At 44.2% G+C, this 17,610-nt stretch overlaps 1 protein-coding gene across 5 annotated transcripts in view; it reads left to right on the top strand.

Moving 5' to 3' along the window:
* The window catches only part of ZW10 (zw10 kinetochore protein), a 142,978-nt gene that overhangs the window by 122,877 nt on the left and 2,491 nt on the right, over positions 1–17,610 (top strand). For 3 of the 5 annotated variants that reach the window (XM_085647363.1, XM_085647362.1, XM_085647361.1), the window contains exons 14-15: positions 670–801; positions 17,372–17,574. In XM_085647363.1, coding sequence (XP_085503489.1) covers positions 670–801; positions 17,372–17,574 — 335 coding nt within the window. The remainder of the gene's footprint in view (positions 1–669; positions 802–17,371; positions 17,575–17,610) is intronic. The other 2 variants (XM_085647366.1, XM_085647365.1) reach the window with 1 other exon arrangement.

Here is a 17,610-nt window from a genome sequence, read left to right as displayed (position 1 = left end):
CTTTTAAGTTGTTTAGAGGCCACCATCCACCCAGTTTCAGCATTGCAAGTATAACCGTGTTAACGTTGGCTCATGAGAGACCTGCATACCTATTTCAGTACTTGCGAGGGAATAGTGACCGTTTGCGGGCAAAGCTATGCACATGCTTACACATGGGTATAGTGGCTAACTAACTGATATTTAACACTCCTCTAATTTTACAACGCATGTCAATGACATAATTGCTGTTGAAAATAGTTTGTTTTCTTATATGACTGAGTTTTGCTAAACAGTTGTCTTTGCTCTTGTATGATATTGCCCAGTAGCTTTAGAACGGGCATCCAGTGAATGTTCAAAAGGTCCATTTCCAATACAGAATATTTATTCTATTTATATTTACATATGAATAATTTAAATGGATCATATTTACAAAGACAGTGGTTGTCCTGATTACTGGTACTGGATCAGTCCCCCAAAGTACCGTATCACCCAGTTATGCGCGTCACCCAGTTATGCGCCTTTTCGGAGTTTTGCTTTAAAACGTGTAGAAGCAAGAGTTCCCTGCAGGTCATGCGCTAACAAATACAGGTAAGTGACGTGGACTTACATTGGTTAACGCTTTTTCAGGAGTGTATTAAAGCATAAAATAAATTCAGCTTAATGACCAGTAGCAGTTGTTATAATTTTCAGATAATACACCAGTTGAAGCGGCTGGGAAATGTGTGGCAAGACGTCCTTCCTGTTCACATTTTCTGCAAGGCCATGGGCACCTTACTGAACTCCGTCATTACCGAGATGATCAGCAAAATCACTGCCTTGGAGGTAGGTTACGTTTGTGGATGCATTTGTGTTTTGTTTGTCATGGTTTCACTTTAGATAGCCAGCGTTTAGCTTTCCTCGAGCCTTTTAAAAAAAAAAAATATGTTTTTTAACTCCTACTTCCCCATCTCTTCTACTTTGCATTGGAAGTCCGCACTAAGCGTTATTACTGGCCACAATAGCTGCCTGTACCATCAAGCACGGTGTGAAGCTCCACCTATGACTGACTGCTACAATGTCTTCCCCCTGATTGACAGGTGCACGACCAAAGAGCTTGGGTGCAGGTGCCTGAAGTTGTGGTGTAAGTGAATGAAACTAGGGCTGTACTTAGTGGAGCTAGGGGTGAAAGTGACTTGGAGCTAGGCCCCAAAGTGACTAAACCGAGGTATGTAACGGACTTGATCTAGGCATATATGAGCCTATAATTGACTCGGTCTAGGGGTTGTTAAGGTTTTACACCTGGAAGCGTAAGTGACTCGAGTTTGCGGTGTATGGTGTGTGAGTGACTCAAGATAGCGATGTAAATGACTTCAATTGGCAAAATAAGTGAATGAAGCTAGTGCTGTAAGCAGATCCGGCTGCTGTGGTTAGTAACCGAGTACGGGGTGTAAGAGACTCAAACTAGGGATATAAGACACTCACGCGAAGGTTTTAAGTGACTCAAAAAGGATGTAATGACTTAAGCTAAGGGTGTAAGTGACTCAAGCTAAGGATGACATTGACTGAAACTAGGGGTGTTAGTGACTGTAGCCGGGGTTGTTGCAGACTCTGAGCTAGGGGTATAAGTGACTCAGAGATAGAGATGCAAGTGACTTGGAGCTAGGTGTAAAAGATGCCCAACCTAGGCGTGTAGGTGACTTCAGCTAGGTATGTGACTCTAGAGCAGCTATAGATCAGAACATTAGAGGTATGACTAAAGGTATGGATCTAAGTGGCTCACCCTGGGATTGTATGGGCTGTAGGTGAGTGAAGTTAGGCATGCACGTGACACAGAGCTAGGAGCTTGAGTGGCTCGGAGATTGGTTTCTTGGTGACTGAAGCTAGGGATTGATAGTTTGCTCTGATGTGCAAGTGCTAATTGTGTGTTCAAGGCTGTACAAGTACTCAGGGCTGTTTAAAGACTGACCGGGTGCTCTGTGCTGTTCAAGCTCATTGAGTGCTTAGTGCTGTACCAGTGCCAAGTTTGCTTAGTGCTCTGCAATTGCAAAGTGTTGTCAGTGATGCACAAGGGCTGAATGTACTCAATGTTGTTTACGGACTTGGTGTGCTCTGTGATATACAGTTGTTAACCGTGGTCAGTACTGTACAAGGTATTCTAATGCTCTGCTGAAGATTTGCAAAGAGTGCTCAGTGCAGTAAAAGTGCTGTGTGTACTCGGTACAGTACAAGTGCCAGATATATTTAGTGCTGTCAGGTTTCCAGTGCACTCAGAGCTGTGTAAATGCTAAGTTTGCTCAGTGCTGTACAAATGCAGACTGCCATCAGTTGTACAAAACCAAGTGTGTTCTGCTGTACAAGAGCAGAGTGTGTTCAGTGCTGCAAAAGGGCTGCCAGTGTGCTTTGTGCTGTACATTTGCGTGCTTACGCCTGTACTGGGTCTGGCATTGATATGTGCTGTTCAAGTGCTAAATTTGCTCAATAATGTGCATGGAATGACGGTGATCTTAGTGCTGTACTAGTTCTTTGTTGGCTCAGTGTTGTACATAGTTTTACAGTATACTCTGTGCTGGGAGAGTGTCAAGTAGGCTCAGTGCTGTATAAATGTTCGTGTACCTTCACTGTGCAAATGCGAAGTACACTCAGTGCTCTCAAAGGATGGCAGAATGCTCTGTGCTTTACAGTTGTTGTGCAGAATGCTGCACAATGTTTTTCTATGCTTTATAAGTGCTATTAATGCTTGGTATTGTACTGAAGCTTACAGTGTGCTCCTTGCTGTACCAGTCCAAAGCGTGTTTAGTGTATTACACACTTTCAATGTGCTCAGTGCTGTAGAAGGGATGACGGAGCTTGAGTTTAATGTGACCCAAACTGGCTGTGTAAATTGCTCAAACTAGAAGTGTAAGTGACTCAAGCGAAGGGTGTGACTTGAGCGGAGCCATGTATATAGGTCAAGCCAGGGGTGTAAGTGGACTTGGCCCTATCTGCAAGGCCAACTTAGACTTTTTGCCTTCATCCCATCTTTTGTTGAATTCATGTTTGTTGGCTGTAGGACTCTATGCACTTTACCACTGCTCACATGCTTGTGTACTCTCCTTAAAACATGGTACTAGTGACCTATACCTAATTTGCACATTTAATGTATTTGTAAGTACCTAGTAAATGTTACTCCATGTACCCAGGGCCTGTAAATAAAATGCTGCTAGTGGACCTGCAGCACTTAGTGTGCCACTCACTAAAGTAGCACTTTAAAATGTTTCTCAGGTCTGCCATTTAAGCCTGTAGTGCAGTTTTACACTGCCACTTCAACCTGGCCAAATAAACTTTTTTCCTAGGCGGAAACCTTCATTTTCTGATGCATATGTCACTCCTAAGGTAGGAGCTAAAGGCTCATAGGGCTGATTTCATTGCATCTAAAAAGTGAGTGAGTTTTAAGTTTTACATGTCCTTGTAGTGAGAAATTCCTAAAGTTGTTTCTCACTGTTGCACGGCCTATCTCTCCCAAGGGATTACATTTGGTTACCTTATTACACTTATTAAGTGATAATTTAAGTTTGGGAGTAGATAGAAAAATTGTTGCACTCAAATGAATTGTAATTTAAAATCCTCTTTTATGGTGAAATCAGATTTTAAGCCCCAATTCGGAAAATACCACTTCAAAAAAATGGGCATTTCCTTGTAAACATTTGGTGCCTGTGTCCTGGGTCACTGGACTGTGAATAGTTTGAGAGTTGTCCTTTGTGTATTCCTCTGAGACAGTGAGACAAAAGGGGACTAGATTTTGGTAGTATGGGTCATCCTGCCAGGATGGTTGGGGCAAAGGGGAGCTGTTCCCTGCAGCACTTAGAATTTAAAGGCTGCCTCTGGCACACACACAAATATACCTGACACCAGTCTTTTGTAACTCCATACTACTTGGAGCCTTGGCAGGGGGAAGAGAAGAACTTTCCACAACCAGATGTGGCTGTCCCACAGGCAGTGGCCCCCACTTCAAAGGCTGGCGTCAGATATAAATATTGGAACTCCTGAGCCAATTATCAGTACAATCCTGGACCGGTAGACATTACAGAAGGACTGCCTTGTTCCCTAGAGAACTGCATTGCTGCTTGAGACCTATCTTGCTCCCCAGAATAGTACCCTGCTGCTACCAGAGGACTTCCCTGCTGCTTGAGGACTACATTGATCCCCAGAGGCCTGCCATGCTCTTTGGGAAAGAAGACTGAACCTGATCCCTTCATCCCAGGCTACTGCCGGAGTATCTCCAAGGGTCAGTTGGCTGACCTGTCTGAAGTAGAGAGACACAACAAGTTTCAGAGGCCTCTTTGCAACTGCCCAGCTGACCTGCTGCACTAGACCTGCCAGAGCCCTGTTAGCCTCTGTTTGAGTGAGACCCTGATCCTAAGAGGTGCCTCTTTAGGTCCTGGACCCTCGGCTGGCATCAGAGAGAACTCCTCAACTAACTGAAAGTGGCAGCCCTTACGCACTTGTTTGCATCAAGCCATGTTGGCTACTTAGGACTGACCATGTGGAGAGGTACACCTTGTTGATAGTATTTACACTTCATATATTTCTAAATGGGTTGTGTATGGAACCATGTGTGTTTGTATCTGCCCTCAAGTCCACCACAGTCTCCACAAATTATCATGCATACTGTTACTGTAAACTGTTTGAGAAGTCGAGCATTGTTTTTCTCAGATAAAGATATAGACCATCTAATATATTTTGCTTCTTTCTTTTCTCTTTTATTATAAGGCCATAACTTGACCTGTATGATTGTTGCTGACTGTGATACTCTTTTTTTCCATTCAGAACATGATAAATAATATGACCCCCAAAAACAACTAACTGAAGGTTTCATCAAATCCGGCATGTAGCAACGCAAAGCCCTGCTTGAGATTTTTCTTATTTTGTTGTCACTTTATTACTGTTTGTGTGCTGCATAAATACTTTACGCTTTGCCTCTAAGTTAAGCCTGCCTGCCTTTGTGCTAAGCTACCAGAGGGTTAATCACAGGTTAATTTAGTAACTATTGTGGTTCATCCTGACAAGGATTGTTGTTGTTGCTTTTCATCCCCCTCAATTAATAACCCAGTTTCTTACAGTTAGTCATTCAATCTGGGGGAAGGGGAATAAGTAGCTTGGCCTAGTGGTATATGTGTTTCAAAGCTAGGAGTGAAGGTAACTCAAAATTAAGGGAGTAAGTAACTGAGCTAGGGGGTGTGACTCGGAGCTAGGAGTCCAAGTGACTACACTCCTAGGGAAAATGTGACTCTGACTTGTAAGGTGTAAGTGAATCATACTGAGAGTGTAATTGACTACACAAAGATTAGTGACTCAAAACACGGTTTCAATTGATTCTAGCTACGAGTGTACATGGCTGTTTGTATCTGAATCTAGAAGAGTAGTTGACTCGTATAAGGCATTTATAGGTACTGGGGTAAGTGGACTCGGAGCCTCTGGCATAACTAACTCCAGGTACAGACATAAGTGAAAGTAAATGACTAAAGCTAGTAATTTTAAGTGCATTTAGCTGGGGGTATGAGTGACTCAGAGCTAGAGTTAAGTGTCTCAAGGTAGGGATGAAAATGTCTCAAGTCAGCATAAAACTAATTCAGAATTATGGGTGTGAGCAACTCCATCTAGGAGCCTTATTCACTTGAGTTAGAGGTATGACTCAAGTTAAGACTGTCTGGCTAGAAGTGTAAGTGGCTAAAGCTAAGGGTGTACATGACTCTGCTTTGGTTGAGAGGGATTCATAACTAGGAGTGAAAGTGACTCTGAACTAGAGGTCTAAGTGAACCAGAGCAAGTTGTGTAAGTGACACCTACTAGTAGTGTAACTAACTCAAACTAGGGGTGTAAGTGACCCAGTAAAAGGTGTGTAAGTGACACCCACTAGCTGGGGGTGTTAGTGCCTCAAGTTAGCCGTGTGTTAAGGGCAGTCTTAGTTGCGGTGTACCCCAGGGCTCTGCATTGTCCCCGCTCCTCTTTAATATCTACTTGCAACCCCTGGTGGAGACCCTGGCTCATATGGATTGCCGGGTCTTCAATTACACAGATGATACCCAACTCCTTATCCGGATTAATAACTCTAGTCTGGCCCAGGAATTGATGCAAAAGCTACTCAGACTCACAGTGAATTGGATGACGGCCAATTCTCTGAAAATAAATCCTGATAAGACTGAAGTGCTCGTCATTCCCACAAAAAGCAGCCCTTGGTGTGACCTCTTTTGGCCACCCGAACTGGGCACTGTCCCATACCAGTCCCGGTCGTAAAAAGCCTGGGTATAAAAATTGACTCAGAGTTGTCCATGTCCAGCCAGGTCACCACGGTGGTGGGAACCTCTATAGGGTTGATAAAGCAGCTGCGGAAACTTGCCCCTCTAATGTCAACGGCCTCACCACAGGCGATTGTATCCACCACTGTCATCTCTAGGCTGGATTATGGGAACGCCCTCTATATTGGCCTCCCCCAGAAACTTATTAAGAGACTGCAGGTAGTGCAAAATGATGCGGCTAGGCTCATTTTCAGGCTTCCCAGAAGGTCCTGCGCCACTCCTCTTTTACACAAACTGCATTGGCTCCCCATCAAACAGAGAGCTCAATTCAAAGGCCTCTGTGTTGCCCACAAAGCAATCTACGGCCAAGCCCCAGTGTATATAAAAGAACGCCTATAGAACTATGTTCCCGGCAGGACACTGCGATCATCTGAGGCCTGCCGCCTAGTGCTTCCCCGAAACACCACAAATCCAAAGGGGGCAGAGCGTTTTCTGTTATGCTCCCACAAATTTGGAACAGTTTACCGGAGTACCTCTGTAGGGAACCGGTCTTCCTTACTTTCAGGAAACAACTTAAAAAGCTCCTATTCAAGGAGACGTTAGCCACAGTATAATCCGCTGCCTTGTGTTACCAGTTGACGTCTGTGTTTTTGGTCATTTTTTTTCTCTAAAAGCGCTTTAAGGCCTGAAGGTGATTTGCACTATATAAAATACATTTAACATAACATAACATCAAGGAAGGGGTTATATGTATTCAGGGTAGGGATAACAGTGTCTCAGAGAGAGAGATTTAAGTTACTGAGCTAGGAGTATAAGTGATCCATTTAGGGGTGTAAGGGGTGTAACTTAACCAAGGTAGGCAGTAAGTGACTGAAGCATGTGAAATACGAAACTCAAGCATGGAGTGTAAGTGATTCCAGCAAAGAATGTAAATGTGTTTAGTGCTGCACAAGTGCTAAGTTTTCTTAGTACTGTACAGGTCCGAAGTGTCTGACAGTGTATTTCTTTTTAAATTGTTTTTATAAAATATTTTCCATAGCATCAAACTTGCATATTAATGTTCCGCACCATTTATGGCGATATAGATTGACAATATCTCGCAACAACTCAACATTAAAACAACTGATCAGTGCTTAAGGTGAATCCACATGGATCAATTTACATTTCCCGCAGTAAAAAAAAATAAAAAACAGATCTTGTAAATGATTCACGTCTGACAGTGTATTTAAGTAAAAGCCAAGGATGCTTAGTGCTCTACAACTAATAAGTATTCTTAGCGCTGCATAGGTGCTAGGTGCACTTATTGCTGTACACGTCCTGTCGCTGCATTGTACAGCACAGTGGCTGCCTTTGTGATCACTTCTGTACCACTGATGATCATGTGCTCAGTGCTGTCCAAGATCTGTCTGTGTATGCTCATAGCTCTACAAGTGTTGTGTATTCTGCTATCTAGGACTGACGGTGTGTTCTGTGCTGTACACATGCTATGTGTGTTCAGTTATCTACATATGAGTGTAGATGTAAATGTATCTAGCCACAAGGCAGTAGAGTGTTGTACAGTGTCTGAGGTAAGGTTATAGTCTTCAAGTGATTGAAGGGGAAGCTGAGTTCTGGAAGTGGAAATAGACACTTTTTATTGTGTTCTCTGTGCTGTACAAGAGATGACTATATGTGATTTGCAAGTGCTAAGAACACTACAGACTGTACAAATGTGAACTGCTTAGTCCTGTACAAGAGCTGTATGTCTTGTGCTGTACATAGTCTGGCTGTGTGCTTTGTGCTAGTCAAGGTCTTTGGGCGCTCCAGTTATGTACACGTTTTTAAGTGTCCTCAGTGCTGTACAAGGCCTGAAAGTATAGTGTGAAGTGAGCTTACTTCTGTGCAAGTGTGCAGTGATGCTCAAGAGGTAAGCATATTACGGTCTCTTGCTGATGGATAATTCCAACTTTAGATTCATCAACTTTAGAATTTCCTCAGACGCCCGACTAAATGCAAAAGATTTAAACAGTTTTGCTCCTGCATGTTCGAAGGTAGCACATGCAGCTCATGTTCACTTCCTTTTACCCGGAACTTGACGATGGAATGACATGAATGAGCCATGTCAGTTTCTTTCTTTCTGTGACTTAGTACGTAGCTCCGGAGCTCTTTCAACTCTTTTCCTCGTCGGTTGATGAGTTTTTTTTCTCAATTTTCCCCCCTCCTATGTTACAGGGTCTAAACCTTGCAAGGACTGTTGCAAATAAATGTCTGTGACAGTCCCTCACTAGGTGTGCCTCCGGTGTTTGTGTTTGGGGAATGACTCCAAGTCCTGCAAGAAGTGTGCCCTTATTATGAAATCGAAGGCAATCTGTGAACATGAAGCAAAGTACTTCGCAGAACACCGGAGAAAGTCACAAGTCCCACTAACCCTCAAAGCCAAGGGCACGGTACCATTACCAAGTCTTCCGGTAAGTCGATGCGGAAGCACTAGAAGGCCAAGTAAACCTCTGGGCTACAGGGGCCGGCAATATATGTGTTTGTTGACGAATATAAACAATTTTCAAAAAAAGAAGGCCAAGTAAGATTCCTCAATGTCCCATCACACTCAGCCAGAGTAGTCACAAGAACGTCAGAATGTCTCTCAGTCTTGGTCTCGGTCCCCTGCAGAGAAGCCATTTACGCAACTGATCCCAATGCACCCCAGGTTTCTGGATTTGGTGGCTACGTTGCAATAGATTGAGCCATTTAAAGAGGCCATCTTGTGAATCTTTTCCACTCTTCTGGCTCCCTTTGTTGCGCCTTCAGGCCCCAAGGATTTACAGAGGCTTCCAGTTGGAGTACCACCAGTAGGTCTGCCCTTCTGTGTAGCTCCGAGCTGATTTCTTCTGCACCCTGACCAAATTAATGTCCCAAAGCCATACTAACGCTCCCAGTTCAACCTGACTCAGACAGAACTATGCCTTTACTTTAAAACCACTCTCCCATGCTACAACAACTTTTGGTTCAGACTGATCTGAGTCAAGCAGCTTTTGGAAAAGACAATGGAGATGATGGTGATGATTTTCCCCCACGCTATGATGAGGACAATAGCACATGGCTTTTCAGGAGGCCAGGTTTTTGGACACTTACCTGGACACTGGGTTGTGTTCTGTCCCTGAACCATCAACGGAAGGGAGTGCTTCATTCCCTGTGGTCATAAGATGTGCAGCAGAGGTATTTGATTTAGAGCTGCGATCCATCGAAGTCCAAAGCCAATGTGTTAACGGATGTTTTGCAACTAGGACAGGCTTCCTCTGAACCCTTATGTTCATTTAATGAAGCATTTGTAACTAAATGGGTTCTGCCTATGTAATCTGACCATATTTTTCGCCTTTTGATCACCTGGTTCTTGACACTTTACTGTGGGTGAGCCTCACAATCGGTTAATCACCCACAGTAAACACACAGTAAATTGACTGTGCATGCTACCTCCTTTGTCTACCTTTTAAGATAAGGCTGCTGCAATGCAAAAAGGGTAAGGGACCCTTGGATGGCTACATGTGAACCCGTGTGCAGACGTGTCAGGGTTGCACAGTGAGATGGCCATTGTGAGCAGACTGATATCTACGCACAGGTAGCCTGGCATGGGGGGGACCGCAGATTTGGATAATAGCCTGGGGTAGGCCCTATAACGTTGGTGTAGACTCCTAGGGAAAGTCAGCGCGGTTTACTGTCTTGTCTGCAATGACACTTTATTATACACATAGTAGGAGACGTTCCTTTTAGTGGTTTTGCTTCCTTTTGGCCTACATAGTCCATTAACATATCAACATAGGGTGGAACAAGTGCATCAAAATTAAATCTGCAAGTTCCAGGAAGGTATCTGTACAATTTATGGGTCACCCAGAATTCTCATATTTCTCTAACTCCGCTCAGGATCAGACCCCAGGCCTCTTGTCACCCTGCTGGGTCAAGTTAATTAGGTTTTCTTTTCAGCAGCAGGAACAAAGGCCTCTCCAAAAGGGAGCAATAAACATTGCTTCACTCTGCTCCTGAGGAGGAAAGTTGTGGGGAGAAAGGATTTGCATCAGTCAGCTGTCCCACTGTGCCAGGGATGGGCCAACCCAAGTCCACTGAACATAGAAGGGAGCCCAGACCTCTGGCGCCATCACAAAAGGGGGCTCCTCTTTGATGTTTTGGTGGGAAAGGCTCTGGTAGTGATGCCAGTGACAAGGGGTGCTGATGCCCCCATGGACATGTGACCAGTGATTCCTGGATGATACCATCTTGAATTGTACCAGCATGCTGTGCAATAGTGTTGGGTCAAGAGGGGAGTGGTGATGTGGCACCCTAGGGTTTGCTGGGGTGCCTGGCTTCTAGAACGTTCCACCCCCACTAATAAAAGTCTTGCACAAGGGGGAGAGAGTGCTCTTTGTGTGCTTTTTGTTGGAGAAGGACATTGAGACGGACAGCAGCAGCCATGGATAACTGAAAGAAGCAACCCCTTATGCCCACCTGGACTAAAGGACTTTGACCATAGTTGACCTGAGAACCAGTGGGTATCTCCCCAAGACCATGGAATCTGGTCCTCTTACATTTGCTACGGATCTGTTGAGTGAAGAACTGGACTTCTGCATGCAGGAGGAAAGAAGTGCAAGAGGAAAGCAAGGAGAATGGCTGGTGCAGGGAGGCAGTGTAATCAATTTCCTGCAAAGTGTAACACCTTAGAGGCCAGGGGGCTTAGAGAAAATGATCCAGATGTCTAGGGCTCACCACAGGAGCAATATAAGCCCTCCCTAGTGAGGTCACGGAGTGTGAGGAGTTCTACTGCCTAGTTGATAAACACTCCCTAGGTGGGTCAGAACCGAGGGGTGGATTCAAGGACTGCCCTCACGTTTTAACCCTGGGAAGTGATGTGCATGGGGCCAACTCCGGGCTCCCTCCACCAAAAGAAATGCGGGGAGCGTAGTCACCCACAGAAAGCCAAGGGAGGTGCCTTGGATTCCCACTCCAGGCCCCTGACAACACCAAAGGCAAGGGGAGCGCCCTCATGCTCCCCTGACAAGAGGAGGGGCCCATAATCCCAACACTGGGCCCTGCAGAGGAAGAGGAGAAGGGACTGGTTCATTGCGCAGTACCCCCCCCCCCCCCTCCACCATCAGTGGTGTCTGCCCTGCTCCCCGTGTCTGAGGGGAGCGTGTGGCCACACTGCAGCAAGCACCAGGGGAGAAGAGTGCTGCTAGCTCCCGCTGCAGCAGAGGAGAGGCTGCCTGCGTGTGGGGGCTGGCTGGAGCAGCCAGGAAAGGACTCCCTTGTCTGCTCCCAACAGAATCAGGCATGTGCGGTCCACAGATGGGACAGGGCATCCCATGAAAAAAAAAACAGAAAAGCCACTGGAGTCACTAATTGGACATTTACGTTCAACAGGGGAGCGCCCCATAATGACCTGCAGGCTAGAATTTGACAAAGCCTTTTTTCACATTGGGTGGTGACCCCTGGACAGGTAGGGCCTCACCAGAGACCGAAATTGGCGGCTAATGGACTACCAAAAGTACTGACCCTGGCCTTGGAGTGTCTAGCAAAAGATGCCAGCCCAGGATTCATTGGTTTTTGAAGCCCTCCCAAGGCCCGAGCTTTTGCTCTTCAGCTGGGAGTGCATTGTCCGCTATGGGCTGATTCTGTGTCGGCAGTTTATGTGGTCTGAAGGATGATAAGTGACACAGACACATGGTGTATGTTTAAACAATGCTTTATTTAAATGTTTTATTTATAATGGTTTAAACAATGCTTTATTTAAAACTATTTTAGCATTGATTTTAAGCAATGCTTCACTGTGAGTTATTATCTACTATGCTTCATTTCAAGGGTTGTCAATGCTAATAGTAATGCATATTCCTGAAAGGCTGCAATGCTGTAGTACTGCGCATTGCAGGGGGGGGGGGGGAGGAGGGGGAGTTTGGCTCATGCCTGTGAATAAATGTACTTTTCCCTTTTCTAAAGTCAAGCACATACTAGACAATTTTTTATTGAGTGTTTCTATTGCGTGCCAGCGAATGGTGATCACACATTGATGAGTTCCATGAGCTTCTCTGGGGATGTGCATGCCTCCCTGATGGATATGCCATTCGCTAGATTTCACCGGTTTGATGAGAAAGTGGATTCTAGATTAGATCGTTTCAAAGAAACCCAGACCATGCTGTGTTCCTTAGGCCTTATTGCCCCTGTGAGACATTACCTTCAACAGTTATTCCCCTTCGAGTTCACTCCAGAGGTTTTGCAGCAGCCACCCTGCTCTTTTGGGGTCAGGAGCGGGGATCAATAAGACAATGTCCAGGCCACCAGGGGCAGCAATCTTTCGAGACCTCCACCCCTGCAGCATCTGCCTCTAAGGTGCTTTTGTTTGCCCTCAGTGGCACACAGCCACCCCGTGGGAATCAAGATCAGACATTTCTTCTTAGAGTGGCAAAAAATAACACCCAACAGGTGGGTTCTTCAGATCATTCAAGGAAAATATGCCATTTCATTTCGACCCTCAAACATCGGAGCAGCTTTGAGAAGAACACCTGCCCATCTTGAAACAAGATGTGCAGGCTCTTTTGGCCTCGGATTTAGAGCTGCGCTGTTAGTCCCGTTATTTCGCCGTGCCAAAGGAGGATGGAGGTGTTCATCCTATTTTTGATCTCTGCCTTCTTGCAGAGTGACAAATTCAAGATGCTCTCATTGGCACAACTTCTGTCTCCTGTGAATTCTGGTGAAAGGCTGGTGGCTTTTGACCTGCAAGGTGCCTACTTTCATGTACCCTTCCTGCAGTTCCACTGACCCATCTTGCACTTCCAGGCATGCAAGGAGTATTTTTTATTTGCCATGCTCCCTTCAGGTGTTCACGAAAGTGATGGCAGTGGTCAGAGCACAGCTTCGTAGGTTGAGGATTCCAGTTTTCCTGGTCGTGAACCACCTTATGGGATCTTGGCACGCCAGGGTGGACGACCTCCCCAGACGTTGCCTTGTAGATAATGAATGGCAGTTACATCCTGAGGTGGCACAAGGTATCTTCCATCAATGGAGAGTACCCTTGCTATATCTTTTCGCCACCGTTGAGAACATGCAGTGTGAAAACTTTTACGTGTTGGAGTTTCAAAGGCGGCTGTCTCTCAAAGACGTGTTCCTGATAGAGTAGACTCCTGTATGAGCTGCCTCTCCTGCCCTTAGTTCAGCAAAGAATCCTGTTAGCTAAACTGGGGAATGTCACTTATGGGACCCCCCTAATTTTAAGTACCTGTTTAACAGATGTGCACAAAAGTTGCCTTGAAGAACCCAAAGTGGATGTGCTTTTCTTTCAATGTTATTTTGTAAAGTTTTGTGCAGATTCATTGAACAGTACTAAAATTAAGGAAATAAAAAGGGTGTATTTTTGTATTGGAAATATGTATATATATATATATGTATCTATATATCCTGGTGAAAAAGAGGAAATATATAAGAAAGAATCCCTGTAGTGCCGCTTATGCTTCTTTGTCCCACCCTGCAGTGAAAATGAGCTGCAGATTAGATCGGACGAAGCTTTTTTGTAAAATATATATATATATAACACTCACATTTCTAAGGGATATCGTAACACCTTTTCACAATGAAAAACGGAGAGGACAGTGTGAGATGCGTGGAACATAGTAAACATATGGTGAATGTAAATGCAAACTATTAACGTATTAAGTGCTTAGCCAGAAAATGGCATGGATTCGGCCCTCTTTTTTTTGTTTCGATTTTTTTGGCTTAAAACAAATCCGCGTAAATATGTTGTTGAACTCTGAAGGGTGTTACTTTTGCGTTGTGGATTTTTTTTCAAGAGAGGACTTAGTGTTTTTGAGGCTGTAGCCTGCTGCCGTGTGACAACCTCCATGCTTAGCAGTTGATTGCAGCATTATCCTTCGTCTCTGAAAAAACAAGGAAGTCACGGCTTCGAGGATTAGGATGCGGTGCCGTGCCCTCATCAGGACCGCCCGCCCTGCTCGTCATCAAGTGACCCTTGGCGCTGTGCAGTGGCAGGTTTTTAAGGTTTTAATTAATTTGTCTCGTTGATGAGCTGCTCTATGTTTTGGTGGAGTGCAAAAGCACTGAATGTCGCAAGGCTGCCACTGTCCTGAAATTGTACTCCTCGGCGGTATTTAATGGAAAGGTTTTATCTGGAATTTATCTGTGCTTTAATCACTTTGATTACAGTAAAGAGGGTCCTAGCTGATCATTTGCAACTGATCTTTAAAGCAATTTAATTGCACTTGATCCCTCTTGATGACTTTCCCGGATAAGCTGCAGATCAGGAGTTTTTTTTTCTCCATTTTAGCCGACCATTAAAAGCCACATTCAGTTTGTAAAATAATTAAGTGGTAACCTACATGTTTGATTGAGTGGGCATAATAACTAATTTTGGATAGTCCATCTTGCCTTGTGTGGTCTATTGTGGTTAGATAATTAGATATTTAAATGCTTTGGGAGGCAGTGCTCTACCTCATATTCCTACCATATTACTTTTCTTGAATTCCTTGAGGAAATTGTGTAAAGCAGCACATGCGGCAACATCATTTATTGCATAGTTGGTTCAATTGAAGGTCCACGCCGATGCCCAGTATGCTGCGATGGCAGCTAGAAACAGTCAATCCTCTGGAAAACAGATGGACTGTCGGATTCCCAGTGAATCATGTAACATAGGTGAGCGAAGGCTGCACAAAGTAAGTGGAGGTCCAGCATAACGCGTGTAGTTAGTTGTGGTCAACAAAAGTCAAGATACTTTGGTTAAGTGTATGTAGGAAGCTGACTCTTTATATGGTACACCAAAAGACGTATACCCTCAAAGAGTCTAGGTATTCCCTTACTAGTGGGGAGGGGCTTGCACTAGCATTTCCAAGGTCCTCTTTTAGGGAGTAGTGTGGTCGAGCAACCTTAGGCTTATCAGAGAGGAGTGTTAGACATTGACAAATACACACAAAAGTCAATGAATGATGCACACGACTCAATAAGGAGATCCACCCCAATTTATAAAAAGAACACACATTTTTATATAACGTTAGGCACAAAGATCATCAAAATCTTTATAATAGCAAGTTTGTAGTAACCAGGTTTTTAATACTTTAAATTGTAATTGAAGCACTTTGCGGCAATGTTAACCTAGGGAAAAAACATGCGCTGCATACAGCCACTTAACAACTTATGGGGCCAATCTTCTGGACTTAAGGTGTGTGTAGGGCAGGGTCCAAGGCAGCACTGAGAGGTTATTTATACGAGAAGTCCGATACCAAACATCCCTCATTTCAGTGAACCCATCATGTAGCTGGGGAGCTCGTTTTCAACTGTGTCTAGCACGTCTTTAAATGGCTTCCCTGTTGTCTTGTACTGGCAGTAATGGAACTGACCAGTACACTGGTAGTAATGGAACTGACGAGTACACTGGCATATCTGTTCATGCAGCTATGCTCTCACATGTAATATAAGGCACCCTGCCTTAGGGCTGTAAGGCCTGCAGTAGGGGTGACTTACAAATATTACGTGCATTGTAAGGGGACATGGCACACAGGGATGTTTGTCATGCTCTGTTTTCATTTTTGGGACTGCACCAAAACACGCAGCCTGCAATGGCAGTTTTGCATGAGTTTTGTGAGGGATACCTTAGGGTGGTACAATTTGTGCTGTTGCTCTTAGGGACCCTCTTTACTACCTGAGGCCTTAGGTACCAGGGGTACCATTTACTCGGGGCTTACAGAGGGAACTAAAGAAATTGCCAGTTGGGGAAAACAATCGCACAGTTTTGGGAAAGAGATCTGTCACTGTGAACCTGGATAGCAGGATCCAGTTCACATCCAGTCAAAATCACATCAAATACCAGTCAAAAAAGTGGGAGTGACCATGTCAAAAAGGGCACTTCCCTACAGTGTAGTACAGGGTAGGCAGCATTGGTCACTTGGTGAATTGGGTTATGTTAGATAAAACTTGCTTATAGTTGTTTCTGCAGCCCTCCGTGATGCAGGATGTATGTGCTCCCCCCCCCCCCCCCGGAAAGGTGCCAATTTTCTGCTTCATTATATGAAAGCCATTGTTTAGGCCACTCAAATGAATGTTCGCTCAGGGCAGAGGCTCATGTGGGTGAGTCTGTTGGTGACTATTTTCAGGTTGATCTCTGATTACCATTCGGTTGCCTTCCCATCAAACTTCATCTACTCTAAAATCGGACTAAGTGCTAATTAGTAAGAGTCTCTTCTGTAAGTACTTTGTGCTTTATTCTCCCAAGCAAAACCCCATTTGCCCTGTTATCTTTTCGGAAAGTATAATTGCTTCTCACAATCCCTCCCCACCGCTCTCTCTCTTAAAAATGAAGGACATGGCAAGTCGGCCAGGATGTTGGCAACACATGAAGGTGGTTTGCATGCCTGTATTTTGCCCTTTTTGGGCATGGTGAGACTGAACTGATGTGTAACTGTTGCACCAAGCATGTTGTGGGGTGATTGCAACATTATATGTTTGTTGACTTTTCCTCCAGTTTTGACGCGCCAAATAATTCCATTTTGTTAGTAACTGTATTTATTTATTCTGCAATGCATAATATCTAACACATTTATTAAAAAAGAAAATATGCTGATATGGCTCATATGACTTACTGTAATTGGATATGGGTGCTATGTTTTCTTGTAGAAGCCAATAAAATTATTTAAGCAAATAAAAAGGTGACGGACCGATATTTTTATAAAATAAATCAGTACACTTCATACAATTTGAGTTTTTAATAATGACAACTTGAATCGTTTTGCTAAATTTTATGATTTTGAAGACGCAGTGTTGAGGTGGGCCGCGAGTTCTCTTTGTTCTCCCGCATAAGTGGGAATTTCTATTTTTTTGCAATTTAAAATGGTTTATCACATTATTCATTTTAATTGTGAGCTCGTATTCTCGCACCAATCTCACCCTTTGCTAAAAACCCACCAAAGAGTTGTTAGCCCAATTCCTCGACTTATCATGTTCCTTTGAGCTCGCAATAGCATGTTTGTGGGGAAGTCCTTTTCTGAAAAGCAGGAAGGAGTGTTCTTTGCAACCTTAACTTTGCTTGATGTTGCTTTAGCAGAAACAAATTATTTGCAGTACTGGAAAGTGATAGCAAGTCATATTTTGAATCGATGTTCCTTTTTTGTCTGATTTTAGGATATCTCTGCTGAGAGCGGTGACAGGTTGCACACATTGTGCAAAACAATGGTGGAGGAAGGACCTCTCATCTTTACTCCATTGGCGGAGGATAATCAGAATAAGAGATATCAAGAAGAGGTGCCAGTCTTTGTGCCAAAATGGATGAAATTCAAGGAGCTATTGATCGTCCTGCAGGCTAGCTTACAAGAAATAGTGGATCGGTAGGGATTTTGCTGTCTCTTAAGACGTGCACAAGC

This window comes from Triturus cristatus, chromosome 3_2, assembly GCF_964204655.1.
Source record: "Triturus cristatus chromosome 3_2, aTriCri1.1, whole genome shotgun sequence".
In the NCBI taxonomy this organism is placed as follows: domain Eukaryota; kingdom Metazoa; phylum Chordata; class Amphibia; order Caudata; family Salamandridae; genus Triturus; species Triturus cristatus.
The sequence above is the reverse complement of the archived record's forward strand: the minus strand, read 5'-3'. Positions and strand labels throughout refer to the sequence as shown.